General features: G+C 36.4%; 1 protein-coding gene across 3 annotated transcripts in view; it reads left to right on the top strand.

Moving 5' to 3' along the window:
- Positions 1 to 21035, top strand: part of LOC145672635 (neprilysin-2-like) — a 158082-nt gene that overhangs the window by 109622 nt on the left and 27425 nt on the right. For all 3 annotated transcript variants that reach the window (XM_081741808.1, XM_081741803.1, XM_081741797.1), the window contains exons 11-15: positions 568 to 747; positions 1212 to 1318; positions 13562 to 13626; positions 17051 to 17170; positions 19429 to 19577. In XM_081741808.1, the coding sequence (XP_081597934.1) occupies positions 568 to 747; positions 1212 to 1318; positions 13562 to 13626; positions 17051 to 17170; positions 19429 to 19577 (621 nt within the window). The remainder of the gene's footprint in view (positions 1 to 567; positions 748 to 1211; positions 1319 to 13561; positions 13627 to 17050; positions 17171 to 19428; positions 19578 to 21035) is intronic.

The following is a 21035-nucleotide window of genomic DNA, read 5'->3' as shown; positions in this document are numbered from 1 at the left end:
GTATATAAAGAATCACTAAAGAAACATCTCTTAGGAAACTTTCTGAAATGTTATTTTTTTTTAAAAAAATAATAATATCGATGTAGTTGGTAGAAAAGCAAATACATTAAGAGTCTTCATCCCGGCGAAATTAAAATACCTTTAATTTTACAGTAATTTTGTGATATCTTCAAATAGATAAAAGATAATTGAAATATGAAACAAGAGCGCCCTAGACAATATTATTTTGCATGAGGTACCGTTACCACAAGTCACCTAGTAGCTTTTTGTTTTCAGCCGTTTAGAAACGCGAAAATAAATGCCGGTTTTCAAAATGGCTCGAAATCGAAAGCAGATAAGTGAGTCGTGATGACGGTTTCTCATGTAAAATAATATTGTCTTGGGCGCTCTTGTTCCACATTTCGATTATCTTTCATCTATTTGAAGATATCACATAATTACTGTAAAATTAGCAGTATTTAAATTTCGCCGAGATGAAGACTCTTAAGGCTGCAAAATAATTGAAACAGGGAATCATTATGAAATATCTTTAATCTTACATATAATTTTCTTTTCTTTAATCTATAGATCAATGAGTTGTATAATTTTCTGAAGAAAACACTGGAGACAAGTTTGTTTGCTAGTTCTTGGATGGATGACACTTCTCGTGATGCTGCCGTTGAAAAATTAAGAGCTATGACCATTGAAAGTGATGGTGGACAAAGTATTTTTCTTAATAAAACATTTCTTCACTCAAGGACTGAAATGGTAAGAATAACACACACACACACACACACACATATATATATATATATATATATATATATATATATATATATATATATATATATATATATATATAGATAGATAGATAGATAGATTTAACAGTTGGGCGAACTAGCTTTGTCCACGTCTACTCGAGAAATTGTTCATTTCGAAAACGAGACGAGATTTGTTATGTTTCTAGTCTCGTCTCGAATTTGAAAATGTGTTTCTCGTCTCGTGGGCTAAACTAGTCAGAAAGCGTTCAGTTGGAAACAATGGTGTTAGAATACACGTTGATTGCGATATGAGATCTGACAGTGGAGAGAAGGTCTCTATGTCATGTCATAACACAAAAAACAAAACACCATGATCTCAATTTCAAAATGTAGCTGGAAATGTCTTGCTCAAGCTTTTAAGTCTTCAAATTTGATATAACATAATGAAAGAATACAAATTTTATATTTCAGTTGAATTTCACGGAGAACTTTTTTGATAACTCCATCAAACTTCTGCAAAGATATCGTGGATTAATGTTTGATGAATATCTCAAAGATCCTCGACATCCGGAACAAGTGTAAGTTTTTGTTTAATTGTATTTTCAGTGTATTACTTGGTATACGAGATTATGTTTTAAATAGCATTTCTACTACAATACATGTCTATACAATACGAGGAAGTAAAATAAATTATTATGGTATTCTGTAACTTCGAGTTACAGACCAATGTGAGGGAATATCCAAGCCCATTTTTCTTATTTATTTACCATTTTTGCTATTTATTTAAATGTAAATACAAATAAGTATTAAATAAGGTTCACCATTAACTTATTTGGTTATTTAATAGCGAAATTAGTAACCATTTTCAGCATTGTGATTACCAGAGACTGGACAGTGTTTCCTGGAGATCCCACAGATGAGATGAAGTACTTCCACAGTTAAGTGAACATTCTGTGAACATGGTGTAGATCGAAAACGTACACCGAATTTCATCAACGGGACTTCAAGCACTCATTTCATTTTAGAACAAACGTGATACATAAGTTGATTTTTCCATAATATCTCGCTCAGGAGAGGGTTTGAAACCTCGAATCCCACATGTGTACCCCACTGATGTAGATCATCAACAATGACATGATATCTGAAACACTGAAATAACTGAAATTTTTAAACTAACGAAACACTTTATTAACATTTGTCTGCAACAGCTCACTTATAATTAAAGATCTGCAGCTATAACTTCTGCATTTGACTATGTAGTGATATATTATCTACTGCTTTAACTCTTATTTCAAGTTCTACCAACGATCAAGTTATCGTGTTTCAGCTTTAATGTTGATTTGATTTGATTTTGAGTTTAGCGCCAGTTTTTAGTAGCAAGGCTGTATGAAACTTGGATCTACAACTTAACGTAGGATGCGAACTACATGATGTGCTGCCAAGAATCGAACTCGGGTCTCCCACACCAAAGGCGCTTACGCTAAACATTTATCCACGAAGGAGCTCGTGGTTGAGCTTTAAGTCAGCGATGATTTAAGAAGATTTAGAAATTCGAATATAAAGGGGTTGGAAAGTAATACTAACATTAGTAACCCCTATTAAGAACGATCTTAGATATGGCGTCGGAGGAAATATTATTGTTCCGGGGAGGATTTCCTCCCCGAGTCTCCCTGAACTCACCACTGCTTTAATCCCCTTTTTGGAGGAGGATACATTAACGATAGAATGTTTAAAATTGACAACAGGAATATATGGCTCGAGAACAGGAATATACGAGATACGATTAGTGCTATAAGCATAAACCTGCCCCTTAAAAAGTTTTTCCTTATTGACATTCAAAGAAATGAAATGAAATATTTAAGTTTTACGTCCCACTCTTATGTCGGTTAGGCTAAAGGAGATCGTGATTATGAGAGATGAACGAAATGGTGGAATGAAGAAAGTGGGGGGAAACGGGAGAACCCCGAGAAAACCCACGAGCACGGTGTTTGTCCACCACAAAGTCCACACGGCGCGGGCTGGGATCGAACCAGGGACCCCAAGCACCGGAGGTGAACGCTCAACCACTTTTTTTTTAAATACTTTATTGTACTCTTATTCTGCCGTGTCGTGACAAAACGCTGTAACTTTGGCGAAGAAGTTTTGCGAAAATGAGCCTTAAAGTTTTCATCCGAAAATGTGATCTGTATCGCGTAGAAATAGTGTATCTTGACTTTGGAAAGACGTGGTTACATGTAATGTTACGTAAATGCATGTTGTGTGATTAAATTTGGTGAAAATTGATTGGTTGACCATTATTGCCTAGTTACACTGGTTCTACACGATACAGATCACATTTTCGGATGAAAACTTTAAGGCTCATTTTCGCAAAACTTCTTCGCCAAAGTTACAGCGTTTTGTCACGACACGGCAGTATTAGCCAATTACACCAGAAAAGATTAACAAACAAAATTGTACTGTGAGCATCCAATTATACCAAAAAAAAAAAAGTACAATAGACACATCAATAAATTGCTGCTAGAAAATTAGCAAACTTTTGTTTACGAATTGAAAGTGTTAGAGTTTGCATACGGAACAACAGTTGGTTGACATACAAAGTCACATTACTATTAAAATCATTACATAAAAGAATATCGATAGTTTGGGACGTGATCCATAAAATTGCGTTATGTTTAGTGCTGGGATAAAATTGATAATCCGGAAGCAGCATGAATGGCGTACAGTGAATATTAGAAGGTGTTGTTCTGCAGATACGGGCAATGATTTTTTGATAATGAGACCATATAGCTGTGTTTCGTGAGCAACTTTCGAGCCGGTGTTGGAGAGTATCAAGAACATAACAAGTACCACAGAAAGAAATATTACAGATACCCAATTCATAAAGTCTCCCGTTAGTAGGATATATATTATGAACAACACTGTACCAAAGAGATTGCATGTCAGGAGACAATACCGGAGTATGAATGTTTCTTCCAGTTTGTCATTGGGTAATGTTCTACAATACGGGGAACCGACATTGTGCTGGCATGATAACGATTATATAATTGTCTAACAGAAAGATCTTCAAGGTGACTCCGTGCGATAAGCGAGTAACTAATATCAAGAAATACGTCCTTGAGGTATGGCACAAGGGAAATCCAAGGTTGTATATGCAGGGGAGCTTGTAACTCAATATGACGGAGTGATACACATAACGCCTTGCTGGAAAAGGACTCTGAGTAGGAGCATAATGTTTGACAAACGCGATGGATCAGCAGCGAGTAGCTCTGAAGGTTAATGTCTTTAAGGCCAATGCCACCATCACGTTTTGATAAACACGCAGTCTCGTGACTTACCCGTAGGCAGTGATTATGTCACAGCAGTTGCCCTGAGTGTTTTCGTATGATACTTAGGTATTTCTTCGGCAAGGAAAATAATTGAGTCAGAAACCAAAGACGACTAAAAATAAAAACATTTAAAAGGTACACTCTGCCTGCAAGACTTACCTGCCGGACTTTACTTTGGTGTATGAGTGCAACCAAAGTACAGGTTGTGGTATGAAAATTGTAGTCTATAGTATTTGCTATGCGACGTTGCCAAGTTACGCCTAAGATTTTGATGCGATCAGTAAAGGGGATCGTAGACATATACACGTGTTGGTCAGCCGTATTTATACACATCAGGCGTGACTTTTGTTTATTGAGAATAGCATCTGAAACGCACTCATAGTTCGATATGAGAATTTCAACACGTGACAGTTCCTGTGGACTGTTAATGAAACAATGTATATCGTCTATAAATTAGTGCTGTCGAAATCGGTTTTTGAAAAACCGAAAACCGGTTTTTGAAAAAAGTGAAATTTCATAAAACCGAAATGTCGGTTTTGAAAACCGCATTTGCGGTTTCGGTTTTGAAAACCGCTTTGCGATTTCGGTTTTGAAAACCGATTTTCTCAAAAACCGAAAACTGCAGAAGTCACAAAAAATCGAGAGCACTATTATCAAGTAACGACGAGGAAACAGCAAAGAATCTTTCCCATCTTCGGCTCACAGTTGCCAGATGGAGGGAAATTTCCCCCGACGTAGGGAAAAAATGCTCAAAATTTGCAGAGGTGAAAGAAGATATTTTTTTTAAATGTCTTAACGTGTAGGGAAATTCTTGTTTAGTATTCTTTTACAATTGGCAGAATAAAGAAAATAAGTTGCAGTTTCTCACAAAGAGGCACGGCTATCGTTATTGGGAAGTAAAAAGATATAGAATAAAATATGATCGGTGTTCCCTTCACGTATGAACTATTGCAGGTGTCTGGGACTTGCGATAAGAAACCAGTCAACACATGCAAAACCACAACATTCACATTTATCGGAGTGGCAACAAATCAACAATAAAATTGTGTATTGCGATCTAATTTTTTTTCTTTTCTTTTTTTTTTAAGAAAGGGAGGTGGTGTTTTTTTGTTAACAAAAGAAAGAGTGGCAGTACTATTTAGAAACAAAGTGAAAGAGTAATGATAATATAAAAGATCTCACTGGTCAGTCTAAGTGGATGAGATTTCAAATTGGATTTCATGGGTTGCAGGTGTAGTGATCTTAAATAGGGATATACCTTATTTTCTATTTAGCTTAGTGGTGTCATATTACCCGATTTTTGCAGGTACCACCCGATTGTCAGGTTCTATATTTGTCCCTCGCTATCTTAATCACGAAAAACCACCAGCTTTTTGGGATTGGAGAAAAATCGGGAACTGCTACCGGCTGGTCAGAGCAGAACATTAATGCAATTGTCTACTGTCAGCAGTTGAGCCGTGTTCAAGAAAAACTCAAAACCCTGGAGCCAGCACTTCTCAATCGCTAAGGGCTTCTCCCGTTACGGGACAACGCTAAGCCCCACATGATTAGAGTGACCCGGGACACCATCCTACGCCTTAAATGGGAAACACTATTGCAACCGCCATACTCCCTGGACAATGCACAGTCCAATTATTCCTGAACCATTTCTTGGACACTCACATTAGAGAACTAAAGTCCAACTCCGTAGTAAAGGTGCAAAATGCACTTGATACCTTCTTTCCTTCACGGCAAACCAAGTTCTACCGCGAAGGAATCCATGCCCATCCCGAACGTTTTCAGAAGGTCCGTTGATACTGATGGGTACTATTTTTGATCTTCCAGGTACGTCTTAGGCAGGGGTGTAGCTACGGAGCCAGGCCCCCCCAAATGATTTCCTGGCCCCCCTAATGACCAGATGTTAAAACATCATCGTGAGATTACTTTGCTTCAGTCATTTAAAAATAAGAATGTTTACATATAATTAATAATTTACGGTAAAATAGTATGGAAAAATAGTATTTTACCATACCGATCACAAAATAGTATGGTATTTCTTCCTTATAGCGATCCGAAAATAGTATGGTATACTTTTTGTGACAGTAGATTACACAATTTACGGCGATTTGTATTTGACAGTTTGAAGACAAACGTTTTGACAAGGTACTATAAATTCTATGAAATGAAATGAAATCTTTGAGTTTAACGTCCCACGCCTATGCCGGTTAGGCCAAAGGAGACGGTGATTATGAGAAATGAATGAAATGGTGGAATGAAGAGAGTGGGAGGAAACGGAACCCCGAGAAAACCATAAGCACGGTTGTTTGTCCACCACAAAGTCCACACGGCGCGAGCTGGGATCGAACCAGGGACCCCAAGCACCGGAGTTGAACGCTCTACCACTGAGCCACCGCGCCCCCCACTATAAATTCTATCATAAAACAATGGTACTATACTAAATCGTAAGTACATTATATTATTTATATGCTGTAATTAGTGTTTCAAGAAAACTTTTTATCAGATGGAAAATTTGGTGAAAAGCAACGTTTTTATTCAGTTTCTCAGTTTGGATTTCATTCGCTTTTTAAAATGCTATTTCGTGTAAAACAGGAAGTGAGATATAGCTGTTAATAAAATAATTATGTCTTTTTAGTCACGAATAATAAACATTTTTTTTTTCAGAAAATCTTAAAATAAATTAAGTGCAATTTCAAAGAAAATCAGTCTTATGTATAAAAGTAACCAAGAAAGTTCTGTCGCTTTTTGCGTAGGTCTGCGATAGTTGGCCCTAACTGGCGGCCGCGTTTCGTCGAGTCGAAACATATATCTCGCGTCGGGGTGTTGAAGTACCACCGCGTAGCAGCGACCAGCGAGAACTTCGTCTTGGTCCGCAGTTCTCAGATTCTTCGCGGAGAATCGTGAAGGGACCAACACGAACTGTCGCCAGTCATGTGCATGCGGTTATTATTATATATTATTTTTTGCTGACGAATTGTTCCTAAAGTGAGCTCCGAGGGTCAAGAATAACCTCTGCCTCAACATCATGACGTGAAAAATCTTGAGATAAGTGCGATAATTGTATGAATTTAGATGACAACTGTCGTCGATCATTAGAAAGTGAGTATGCGAGAACTATGAAATAAAGTAAATAGACACGCGTCATTTTGTTACAAAATTACATGGCGAACACATTTTATCTAATTCCAAACAGTTATCGTCGAATATACACGGTTAAAGGAGCACTGTGATTGACCAAATTAAAAAGATCTTAGCGATTTATCCCTTTACAAGCAACGTTTCCTTCATCGCTATCGTAGCGAAGTAGGAAGAACACTTGCCTAGTAATCATAAGGTTGGTGGTTTGAGTCCCCTTCGGGATAATTTTTTGGTACTTTTTAAAACTGTTTTTTTAGACTCACCTTAATGTAACTAAATCACACATATAGCCGATTTAACATTTTGGGGGAGTAATTTTGTGGTTCATTGGCGTTTTGTCGCATCTCTGCCGCTGGTGGCATAATTTTCAAAACGGTAGAGGGACCACCGGGGATCGTCGCTGCGGCGCCGCCAATGTTTGGCGTGATGTCGCTAATTGCCCATTTGTGGTCCACCGACGCTTACGGCATGGGGACAATTCAGTGTGAGTGGCGAAACCATTCAGCAGCACCTTCAACTGAGGAAACACTAGAAGTTGGGTCGATGGGTCCCACATAACTTGATTCCGTGTCAAAAGGCAACGCAAGCAGACACCTGTGTTTCTTTGCTGTCTCGTCTGAGGAAGGAGCCATTTCTGGACAAGGTGTTGTCATGTGATGAGAAATGGGTCCTGTACGAAGTTCCACGGCGCCGTCATAATTGGTTAGCATCCTATGAACGGTTCCAAGACAGCCGAAACCAGTACTACACCAGAAGAAAGTCCTCCTGTGTGTTGATGAACTGCTCGTGGCATCGTGCATCGGGAACTGCTACCAGCTGGTCATCGCATCAATCCAACTGTGTACTGTCAGCAGTTGAGCCGTGTTCAAGAGAAACTCAAAACTCCCAAAGGGGTCCTTATGTTACAGGACAACGCTAAGCCCCTCGTGGCTAGGATGACCCGGGACAGCATTTTACGCCTTGGATAGAAAACACTATTGCATCCGGCATACTCCCTGGACATTGCACCGTCCGATTATCATCTGTTCCCTTCCTTGGACAATCACTTTAAAGGATGCCAGCTCAAATCCCAAGTAGAGGTGCAAAATGCACTTGATAACTTCTTCACTTCACGGAACACCAACCTCTACCGCAATGGAATAAATGGCCTTCCAGAACGTTTGCAGAAGGTTGTCGATCTATTCTTGATCTTCCAGATACGTGTTAGGTGACATATGTATGTCCGGAGGTGGTGAGTGAGAAAGCGATAGAACTTTCTTGTTTACCTATATAGATCGGTTCTGTGTATTGAAATAGTTATGCACAAAGGTATAATGTTTGGTCGGGGGCAGTAGTTCTTGGTTAAACATAATACAAACTATCTAATATAATTTATGAAATTACTACTACTACTATTATTATTATTATTATTATTATTATTATTATTATTATTATTATTATTATTATTATTATTATTATTAATAATAATAATAATAATAATAATAATAATAATAATAATAATAATAATAATAATAATAATAATAATAATAAGCTAAAACAGTGTTTTTAGTTTTCAGGAAGGAAACCAAAATTTTCCAGTTTTTTTCAGGCTTCAAAAACACTAGCTGTAATATAAATACATTTTTTTTTTAGATTGTAGCTGCCCCCTTCAAAAACGACGGGCCCCTCCTACAGAAACCTGCTGGCTACACCCCTGGTCTTAGGTGACATATCGATGTTCTAAGGTGATAGGTCAAAAAGCGACAGAACTTTCTTCGTTAATTTTATATGTACATATTATGTAAAACTACTGTATAAGTTCTAGTATCTTGAGTTCGGGAATTCGGAATGTCAAAATTCCTTAAGATTCGTGTTCCTCGTGTTCTACTTTACAAAATATATAAAAATCAGGTGGGGTCCAGTTTGCTTCCCTGCAACCGAAAAGTACCTTGGAAGTGTCATCAAAGAAGTAACTAAAAAAAAAGTGCAAATGATCCCAGGTCAGTATTTGTAACACACAAGTTCACATCAGTACTTACGGAGTTCTAAACCGTAAGAAAGTGGGAGGAAACGGGAGCAAATAAAAAAAAGTTGAAACAGACATAAATCAATACAATTGTCTCGATCGATAGATGTTTTCACAATTGTTAAAAGGTGTAATTAAAAACATTGGTTTCGGTTTTGAAAACCGCATTTGCGGTTTCGGTTTTGAAAACCGCTTTTGCGGTTTCTGTTTTGAAAACCGCATTTGCGGTTACGGTTTTGAAAACCGCATTTGCGGTTTCGGTTTTGAGAACCGCTTTTGCGGTTTCGGTTTTGAAAACCGCTTTTGCGGTTTCGGTTTTGAAAACCGCATTTGTGGTTTCGGTTTTGAAAACCGCATTTGCGGTTTCGGTTTTGAAAACCGCACTTGCGGTTTCGGTTTTGAAAACCGCACTTGCGGTTTTCGGTTTTCAGAAAACCGGTTTTCTCAAAAACCGAAAACCGCAAATGTCACAAAAATTCAACAGCACTACTATAAATGCTTGTAATTTTAAGGATGTTGCACCAATCTGTATACCTTGAATTTGTTGTTCCAGTGTGAAAAGAAAGGGAACAAGAACCAAGCCTTATAGAATGGAAGACAGGGGGCAACCTTGGGCAATACCTCGACGTACATTGATAGGATATGTAAGTGCACCATTAACCTTTAATCTTACATATCGTTGAGTATAAAGAAATTTAATCAAATTAAGAAAACTGTCTCCGAAACCATAGTTTTCAAGTACCTTAAACATGTAATCATGTGACAATCTGTCAAATGCCTTATGAAAATCAAGAGCCAATAAAGCGACCTGCGGAGAACTTGTTTTCTGACACCAATGAATACCTTCTCGTATATTACTTAATGCTAAAAACATAGGTTTTGTATGTTTTAAGCCATACTGATCATGGTGTAATACTTGATTTAAAAACGGTTCTAAACGAGAGGCAAGGCAACGAGATAAAATTTTCTGGTCAACATTAAAGAGGGTAATAGGTCTAAAATTATCAAAGTCATGCGCACCTGCATGTTTAGGTACAAGTACCATAATGCCAGCGGTAAAAGAAGAGATGCACGTGGGAGTGAGTCGGATTTCGTTATACATTTCTGTGAGAAAAGGCGTAAGAATGCTGTGAAATTGGCGGTAAAATTCTAGTGTAAGACCATCGGGTCCCGGAGATTTATTTAACTTCCCCGCAAAAATAGCGTGCTTGACTTCTCTTTCTGTAAAGGGCGCATTGAATATGTTACGAGCCTCCGGGGTGAAAGTACCGGTCGGACGCTCGAAGCAAGGGTCAGAAGATTGGGTTGGAGCGGGGGAATATAGGTTCTGGTATGCATCGTACAAAGCTGGGATTACCTGATCATGCTCGTGAACTACACCGTTAGGAAAGGAGACCTTGGAAATAAGGTTTTGATTACCTCTGCGCCTTTCACAGATAACTGTATGTAAAGAGGGAACTTCATGCTGAAGCATCGTTGTTTTGCCTCTCGTGAAAAAACCTTGATTTTTTTTTACGATGTAAAGTGAGTAGGAGTGCCTTAATTTCCTTAATACGAGGGAGTACGTCTACTCCTTGAGCAAGTTCTTTATAGTAGTCACATAATAAGTGATGGTAATAATTATATTGCTCTTTAAGAAGAGAGGATCTGTCTTTACAGATAGATACAGATAGAGTGCTGTTTACAGATAGATCGAAAGGACGGTTTAATGTGATGTAACCACCATGAAAACAAACTTTTCTTGTGAGATTTAAAGTGCATTAAATAATTCCACCTATTGGTAATTAGCAACTGTAGATCCTCCTCAGTTAAAATGCTGTTATTGAGTGACCAAACAAAGGATGACTTTAAGAACTTACGGATAGGTAGATCAATGGTACAAACCACAGCACAGTGATCAGAAAAGCATACAGGTTGAACGTTTATGTAGCGCACAAAATTAATGAAAGTGGTACTGACATAGATCCTATCCAAACGTGAGGATCCATTTCGTCGAAAAAAAGTGTGCCCTGGGGCGTTACCTTTATAATGACGCCATACGTCAACTAACTTAAAGTCTTGAATCAATTTACGTACTGTAAGAGAAGTATTGTAACCAAAACTTGAGTCTATAGGATCTAACACTGCGTTGTAGTCTCATACACAAATCAAATCTCTGGCACCAGAATGTAACTCCGTTGGAACGTCGGTGAGATAGAAGGAGTTTCGCTCAGCACGTTTGTTATTCCCGGTCTGCGAATATAAATTACAAAAGTGTATGCTTTCATAATTGGCTGTGATAATACGACCTGACGGAAATTTTGAAAAGGCGGTTAATGAGATATCTTTGCGATATATAATAGCTGTTCCAGAACCAGTTTCGGAAGGATTGACTTCCCACAAATGATTAGAAAGAAAGGAGAAATTGTCAATGTTGCATTCTTGAAGGAAAATTATATCCAGAGACGATGTGTTGATGTAATCGGCTAGCGCTTTTTGCGTGGTGAGACTAGAAATTCCGTTGACATTAAGAGTGGCTATACGCGTGGCATACATATTTAATGGCCACAGAAAAATAAAAAGACACCAAAAAAGCACGACACAAGGAAATGACACAATGCACTTGAAAAAACAAAGACGGGGGGAAACACTCGCACACATTCTTGTTCTATACTGGAAGGTGATATGATCACTTGTCCGAAGAGGCAGCACTATCATTTGCCTTAGTACTTGCTTCACTATGATGGGGATCTACTCGTGACCTCGTGAAACCAGACACACAATTGTTTACAGGGGGAACAGTCTTAGTTTTCTGAAGTTTATTGGCTCTACTGCATGCATCACGAGGGGAAGACTGAGATCGACCTTTGCGACGCCTCTTCTCGGGTAGAGAGGGAAACTGGGATGCTTCTGTAGATACTGAATCTCTATCGAAAGAATCACTCACTTCCTGGTGAGAGTCATCAATGCCCACTAACGGTGGAGTACTTACCGTGATTTCAGGGAGCGTATCCATCTCCGATGCGGAAGATGCTGAAACAGTAATACTCTGTTGTGGAATATCCGAACTATTAGGCGCTATGGTAGTGGAACTGGATGAGTCACTCTTCGTTGTATTGGAAGCGAGGGTCTGCTGGGAGGCAATATCAGGAGAACTGATGTGAAATGCAGCTGTAGAACTTGGGGGAACATCAAGCGGACAAGTGGATTCAGTTTCATTGAGTTCCTTAACAAAAGTATTTGCAGAAGTTGCAGTTGGAGGTGGAAGGTTCTCCTGTAAAGTTGGAGGACGTTTCTCACTTAACACAGGAAAACTAGTAAACGAATGAACGTTTGGTAGAGGATCCACTTTATTCAAATTGCCGGGCATGGGCGGGGCTCTTGATGATGAGACACTGGATACTGAAGTTGGTACGGTTGGAGGAATACGGCGCTTTGTACATTCCATCAGAAAATGATTTGGTGAGTCACAAATGGCGCAGGTTTTAACTTGACCTCCATACGTTAACCACAAACGTAAACCACAGATAGTCACATAAGAAGGTATGGGGCGCTTAATGCTCATACGTATTATCTTTCTCCCAGTCCTTACTTCATAGATGTGTCCAGTAGAATACATTTCGTCTGCAATTGACTTAATTTCACCGTACTGAGAAAGCACACGAGAAATATGATGATCTTCCAACTCGGTGGGTACCAAATGTAAACGCACAGTCATAATATTGGAACTGGCAGAATCGATTAAAATGTTATAAGTACCAAGGTCATCTGAATAACTAACCTTTCCGTTCGCTCGAAACAGAATTTGTTCACAAAGCACTTGCAAGATTAACTTAACATATAACTGTTTGCGACTATAATCAAACTCAATACTGACAACTTGATCAGGAAGCAGATGAAAAGTATTGCGGATCCATTCATGCAAGACTAATGTGTTAGGCTTGTTTACAACATCTTGAAATGACAAACGTAAAGTGTTCACTCGGATAACAGACATAATGCACTTAGTAGGTAAACCTGTACTTCACACTAGACAATATGATGAAAAGAGTAAATAGAACCCGAACTACTTGGTAGTAGAAAATACTCCACTTGACAATGCAGGTTGAGTTGAAGCAAGTTAACACACTCACTACTTCCACTCGAACACCTACCGGAACAACGAGGTGAACGGCACGGCCTCTGCCGAACAACTGACCACTGAGCCACCGCACCCCCTTTTAGACATTCAATAAAGTAAAGTAGAATGTCATAGTGTAATAGTAGTTGAATGTTTGTGTAAATAAGACATATGAACTGTATACTGAAATCTTTGATATTACAATAACGAATGCACAATAATCAACACGTTTTCACTTCTTTTCCTCTTATTTTAGTTGGTCACATTTTAAGGTTCCCTACGACACTGACGGAATTGTGGTATATGGTTTGAATAAAATAGGTAAGATATCCTCTTTAAACCTTTCAAGACAATTTTTATGTAGATTTGTATTATAATAGTAACAATATATTTGCAATAAAATACAGTTGAATAATAAGTTCCACTACTTACAATTTATTATAAAGCTACTGTTTCGTCTGACTATTCTGTTCAAAGGTAGATTCTAATTTATTTATACCTAAAAAGTTAGTAAGTCCATTAGAAGTCATAAGAACACAGGTAGAGTGGTTAGTTCGCTTATAATACTAAAAACTATATGGAAAACTGAATTGGGCGAGTGAAGTGGTAGGGTAAACTAATAATTAGGATTAGAAATATGCCTGTCTGAAGTTTTGAAAATATTCCTGTCTGTAGCGTGGTTTACAGCTGATTTTGTTATATTAGGGTCAATCCATCTGAAGTAGTTCAAAGATGGGGAAAATGGTTGCTCGACCATCTCCAAAATTATAGAAATTGGCGTGTGATGAACCTTGTGTATGAGAAGCTCAATAACGTCATTCACGTTGTCGTTTGTACAAGTGTTCCTGAATGGCAGCCATCTTTGATGTTGGTGGATTGCCATGTTTTGCACTTGCAAGTGTTTACGAAAACTACAGTTGCTCAGGATGTACACTCATGTCCAAAATTATTGTCGCATATCTATAACTATCTGCTTGTAAGAATATAATATGATAATGATTTTCCAGGGTACTTTTTAATACAGATGCTATGTGTATAATCGGGAAATGTATATTTGTGGTAAGTTTTATAGGAAAAGAATTATAAATACGAAAATTGGAATGAGAAAATAAAATATTGCTAAATGGACAAGAACATTTTATTTTTAGTTTTATTGTTCTGATTTACTTCTCTTTTGACATGAAATTGGCCACATACATGTCCGATTATATACATGCTAACATTATAAGAAATACAGGGCGAATTCGTTATCAAATTATATTCCTACAATAACATATTTATAGACATGCGACAATAATTTTGGACATGAGTGTACGTATCACACGAATTCCAAACAAAAACGAATGTTTAGAGGAGAGACTGAGGTATACGGATAACATATACTCTTGCTTCTAAATAAATATTCAAGGCTGCAAACCAATACATGAAATCACTAGAAAAGTACAGAAAATTACACTTTTGAAGGGGCTGTATTTTGGAACGGCATAAACTGAGAGGTTCATAAGTTTTATGCTGAATACTATTGCATAGCCTATAAAGAGTTTACAGAAATACCCACAGCTATGATACTGGCATCGTAGATTTATAAGAGTCCGAAAGTTTAAGTTTGTGATATTGATGCCATGTTTGGGGCGTAATATCTCAGGAGGGCAAAGTGCTAAAAAATTGCTGCTTATGTTTACTTATATATATAAAATAAGAAAGTTTCCTCTTCTGGAGGAGTGATCGCCCCTCCTGGATCCGCCACTGCTCTTTACACTAACCTAGTATCGGCAAATTATACCCTTTTGGCAAAAATTAAACATTTGACAAATGTTTGGTTTACAATTTGTTTTAATGAATTTTAATAAACATTGAGATAGTGTGATATATTTAGTGTATTGTAGTGAAGTGTATGTAAGGGACGTGTATTTGCCATTGACTTATTTTTATTGATGTAGACAAGGGCGCCCATATTGTGGTTTCCAAGGGGGGCAAGTATACGTGACATTTCAAATATAGGTTCAAATTTTGCTATAACTAATGTAAAAATTCTATTGGGTTTTCCAAAGATATTCCAAAGTACAATTCCCTCTAGGGGGGCAAGCGCCCCACCTTGCCCCCCCTGATGGGCGTCCTTGGATGGAGATTTTTTTCTTTAAAAAACTTAGAAACGGTTTTTCTTGTATGTAGATGAGTGCGAAGTGATATGAACTGACATGAACTACTACTTTTAGAGTTAGGGTAAAAAAAAAGTTAAGAGAGTGATGTTTTGAAAGAAAGGTTGAATTTGGAGTTAGTCTTGTAGAGGTATTGTCTTACTAATGACTGATGGATATTTGATTCAGATTGATTGTTTGAGTTTCGCAAGACCTTATTTTATATACTATGGAAGAGTTAGTACTGTAAGCATGGAAAAATATTACTCGTTGTGTTTTAAACCTAAATTTTTGATGTTTGCAGAAAATTGTCACTATAACAGTTTCTAAGGAAGAGCTAGGAATAAATGGGGCAACAATGTTAAGATAGATCTCGCAGAAATAGCAATAGAAGATAGAAACTGGATCGGAACTGTGACAGTTGGCAAAGGAGAAGTCAATGGAGAGTTTTTGTGAACGTGGCATTGAACCTCTGGGTTCCATAGGCCACAGTTATTTAGATGGTTCTATAATGATATTATCATAATATACAATCATAAATAACTAAATAATGTTTCTGCAGAATAAAAACTATCATCTGTGATCAGATTCGTAACAAACGATATGTTTTTAACACCATAACATTTCTTTTTCTCTATTTTCTCGAAAATTTCTCACCATAATTTTGAACTGTAACTTATCTCATTAACCGTATTATTTACTGTCGTCTTGGTAGTTTCACAACGAAAAGCATGTTAAATACGTACTGTAGACTTCGTTATCAGTTTCATCACAATAGGTAGCGTGGTTATAGTACAGCACCAATATTTTAAAATTTATAAGAAATCTTTTTTGTCCATTTTCTCGAAGAGTACGAATGAGGAATTATACTCACTCATAATATTATTTTATTCAGCTCAAAGAGATCTGTCTGTTTTTTATCTTGTCTTTACACAAAATTTATTCCATTACATAAAATTGAATTTTAAGATGTAATTTTATTGATTTCTTCTTTAAGTTCACGATTTTATTGAATTCTGCTTTAAGTCTATAATTTTTGTTGACTTCTTGTTTAAGTATACTATTTTATTGATTTCTTCTTTAAATCTACTGTTTTATTGATTTTTTCTTTAAGTCTGTGATTAAGTCTATGATTATATTAATTTCTTTTTTAAGTCTATGATTTTATTGATTTCTTCAAACCTAGTTAAATGTCCATTGCTTTATTTAAAAAAATAAATTTGCAATTAAATCTAAATTTAATATTACTTTAGTGAATTTGATTATTAATTATTAAAATTACATTCAAAAAAAGAAATAATTTTCACGAAGTAAAGGGCATTTAAATAGATTGAAGAACAAATTAGATAAATCAAATCATTAAAATACGAATATATTTAAAGCATTCCATATATATTTGTTTAAATCAATGGATTAAAAACCAAAGATGGTACAGGTATTCAACATTGTTAATTATGTTTTCCACGTTTTAAAAATAGCTCGCAGGGCACGTGTTGGATAGTCGTGCAATTAACTAAATGTTTTCATTTCCTGTTGCAATTACATTCTTTGTAAAGCAAATATGTTTTGTGTATATTTCGACCTACATATGTTGTTATCGGTTACAGTGATCCCATACGGAATGCTAACAAAACCACTTTATCACAAGGATTATCCCAGATTCATTCTTCTGGCTGGAGTTGGAGATGTAATAGCACACGAGATGCTACATCATTTTGATACGACAGGTACGTACAGACGGATCAATATGTTAGATAAAGTAATTGTTATTGCTGTTTTAACAAGGTTGTTCCAGTCGTAAGTAGACTGCGAGTTCATGATATACAAATTCTCAGAAGTACAATAACACTTCCAAGGACAGAGTGCTTATTTGTTCATATTATAAGCAGAGTTCTTAAGTCGAATTTAATAACACTTTTTCCCCTAATAAGAGTAAGGTCTATATGTATTTTTCATTTTTCGTGCTTAAGTATGCCCAAAATGACAGTTTTTTTTTTAATTTGTATATTTCGACTTCTGCGTGCTTATTTTAACTTTTTTATTTTATGCTAAATAAAGGACAGTTTTAAAGCAAAAACTGAACAAATATGTTCAGTATTTTCTAATAGTCGAGTACGATTCATCAACAATACGAGGACCGGGGCACAAGTTGCGGCAATTTTCTTTTTCTCTTCTTCGCAAGAAGGTAGGATCCGCTACACATTGTCTAGCTGACAAATAGAATGAATTGAACTATTTGAGGTGAAAGCAATGCAGTTCATATTGAGAGAGGTAGGGTAGGGAAGACAACAAATTGCTTGTGGAACAGTATCATCAAACATATATTTATTTTACTAAAATTTGTCGATGGCAACGATACATTTTAGCAGATCATCTCTTTTCTCCTAGTAGCGTATCAGGTAGTTAGCTATAATTTACAGCATATAATGCCCATTTGTGCACTTAATTGAGTGAACGGGACGTTCACCTTACTGCGAGCTTTGTGCATGTGCAGATGTATTAACATTTTACAGAAGGTAAGCTTTGCTACAGGAATCTTGGTATACAATGAATGTCTTTCTTCGATAAATTGAAGACTAATTGACCTCCGGATGAATTCCTTCCTTTGGAGATCATTCTTCCTTCCATTATTGTAACGTCCTCCTTGGACCAGTGACGACGTCATATTTAATTTCTTGGTGGTGGAGAGAGATATTTTTTTTTTTTGTGGGGCAGCTATTTTTTGTATATCGAAAATAATAGTTTCATATTACTTGATGTACAGTACGATTCAAAAAGTTTCGGGGGCAGCCGGGGATAGACAATGCCACCAGGGTGCCCAATTGCCCTTCCACTAGCGTTATCACTAGTTCAGATAGAAGCTTCTGTTTCTAGGATCACGCTTAGTAAAATGCTACAGATGGTCTTGTTCTTGATTAGTTCATCATTTAAGCCAATGAAATGATACTTGAATTGGAAGAATAATTATTATTCTTTCAGAATGGGAAACATATCAACAACTCAAATGATAACAATAAATGCATGCTATGACATTAAGCTGTGACAGAGATATTTATTTCATGATTAAAATTCAAGACGAGAATTGCAATGTTTCTCATCTCGACTCGAATTTGAAAATATACATCTAGTCTCGACTCTCGTCTCGATTACATGGGAAATCCGAGTTCGATTCTCGGCGGGAGCCGTGTACATTTCCAAATTCGCTGTAGGTCTACATTAAACTGTAGGTCCATATCTCATATAGCCACGCTACTGAACGAGACGCTAAAATTCAAATAAAAAAACAACTAGTCGGCAACACTAATTTACTTAAGTGCTAGATTTCAAACCCTTTTTTTATATTGTATATGATTCACAGTATAAAAATTACAAATTAACTATGAGATTATACGAATGCTATCAGAACATTTATCAGTATTTAAAGATACGACGGATATTACGCAATATAATTCCAATAATAAATATATGAACTTCCTCGTGGGTATATGGATAGCATAGGCGCCTTTGGCGCAGAATACTCGGGCTCGATTTCCGGCGAGAGCTCATGTAGTTTGGATTCCATGTCAAGCTGTAGGTTTATGTCTCTATCAAATCAATAATAAATATGGTTTATTATCTCTCGTGACGCGGAAGGATTCTGATAAATTACTAGATGAAATTAAGAAAAGATTAGGGTATAAATTTTGTACATAAAAAAGGGGCGAGATAAATTGAAGCGAGACAAGAAACACTTTCCAAGAAACGAGACAAGACGAAACAATTCTTCGAGAGTCGACACGAAACGAGAGTTCTGCAATAACTGTACGAGACGAGATGAGTAAACCTTAATTCCCATCTTGTTTTGTGTCGTGGACAACACAAATTACGTCAAGGTTAGAACTATATGATTCCAAACAAAAGTCGATTGGTAACATGTGCAATGCTTAGTCGATTCTATGAAAGGTTATACTCATTAAAAACTTATTTTAATTTCATTTTGTTTTAGGAGTTGCATATGATCCAGTTGGTGCGAGAATAGACTCCTTCACTGATGATGGACTTAGGGATTACAGGCCTTTTGAAAAATGCTGGTCGGAGGAGCTGAATGAACCACTAGTAATAACAACAAAGGAGAACCTCACTGTATATATTGAGGTATAACGTATACTTTTAAGTTTTTTTTTTTTTTTTTTTTTTTTTTTTTTTTTTTTAGTGTTAAGTAAACATTCACAGAGATTAAGTCATCCACGACTTATGTTGGTCTCTTAGAAACATACGGATTAGTTTCTTTATAATTTTTGCTGAAAGTTACAAAGGAAATTGCTTAATAATATACACTTCACTCTAAACTTAGTTCATTTGATAGATTTGATTTGATTTGGTGCATATAATGAATACTACTATTGTTAGTATTGACACAATTAAAGCAGTGGTTTCAGAGTTATTTGACTTTCTTTTCATATTTAAGGCGAGGTACGGACTAAACACCTTTAAAATTTAGTTAGTTGGATTGGAGTTTGGCATCCCTGTCAACAGCAAAACTATGTGAAACGTGAACCTATTGCTTAACGTGGGATCCAAACCTCATGAGCTCATTTTGGGAATCGAAGCTCTGTCTCTCGTGCTAAAGACTTTACATGTTGGTATCTTTGTAGTAGTAGTAGTAGTTGAGATGTAGTTTGCAACATTAACAACAATAGTAAAACTATCCATGACTTTGGATTGATTATTTTAACAGATGAAACACTGACCAAAGCTTCAAACCCACTATATTTTAAACTATAATATGTAACGGTTTCGGATATTTAACATATCCTTGCTCAGACACTATAGAACACAAATGAAAATACCTTTTTATAATGCATTTTTATTATTTCAGTATTAACAACAACTGAATTATTGGCATTATTAACATCTTTTATACATTATCACATGTAAATAACGTGTGTTAGGAAGTCCTAGGGGTCTGCGGATCAGCAATTGGAACGACTGCATTAAAGAATTTTGCTTCGCTTAATCTCAATCAAATTCTTTTACTTATAAGCTTAAGAACCAGTTAAATTTGATCCAAATTTACACAATACTAAACAATATATACATATTTTATTTTTAATTTTTTAAAAGGAGGTGTTTTCCGTATCTTAATTTGTCTGTTTCACAAGTCTTCTTTGTAAGTAATACAATAATAATCAATTTTGGAATAGCTGTAGTTCACAACTATTAACATATTTGTTTGTCATTGCTAATGTGACCTAACGTCCTGTTTTAGCCGAGACAGTCCTTTTTTTCTCAACCGTTGTCTCGTATTTTCTGAATCTCAAACGGGACTCCTAAGTGTCCCAGTTTTGAGCAAATATGAACAAAGTCGCCCATAATAGTAATTCTAAATAGGTTATAAATATTCACCGCAAATTCTTACTCTCTCATTAATATGAATGTATATAGGGCTATTTTTGGTATCAACACGAATTGGAAATGTTTAGGTCTTATTTACCTGGAACTGTTAATTGTTAGCTATTAGAATACTTAAGAAACGCTGCGATATCACTTTTCCTTGAGTATTCTGTAACTTGAAAACACTGATGGCGCCCAAAATGCAGTCTGTGAATTTTA

Source organism: Thermobia domestica, chromosome 2 (genome assembly GCF_964235325.1).
Source record: "Thermobia domestica chromosome 2, izTheDome1.hap1.1, whole genome shotgun sequence".
In the NCBI taxonomy this organism is placed as follows: domain Eukaryota; kingdom Metazoa; phylum Arthropoda; class Insecta; order Zygentoma; family Lepismatidae; genus Thermobia; species Thermobia domestica.
This window is presented reverse-complemented; position numbering and strand designations above follow the sequence as displayed.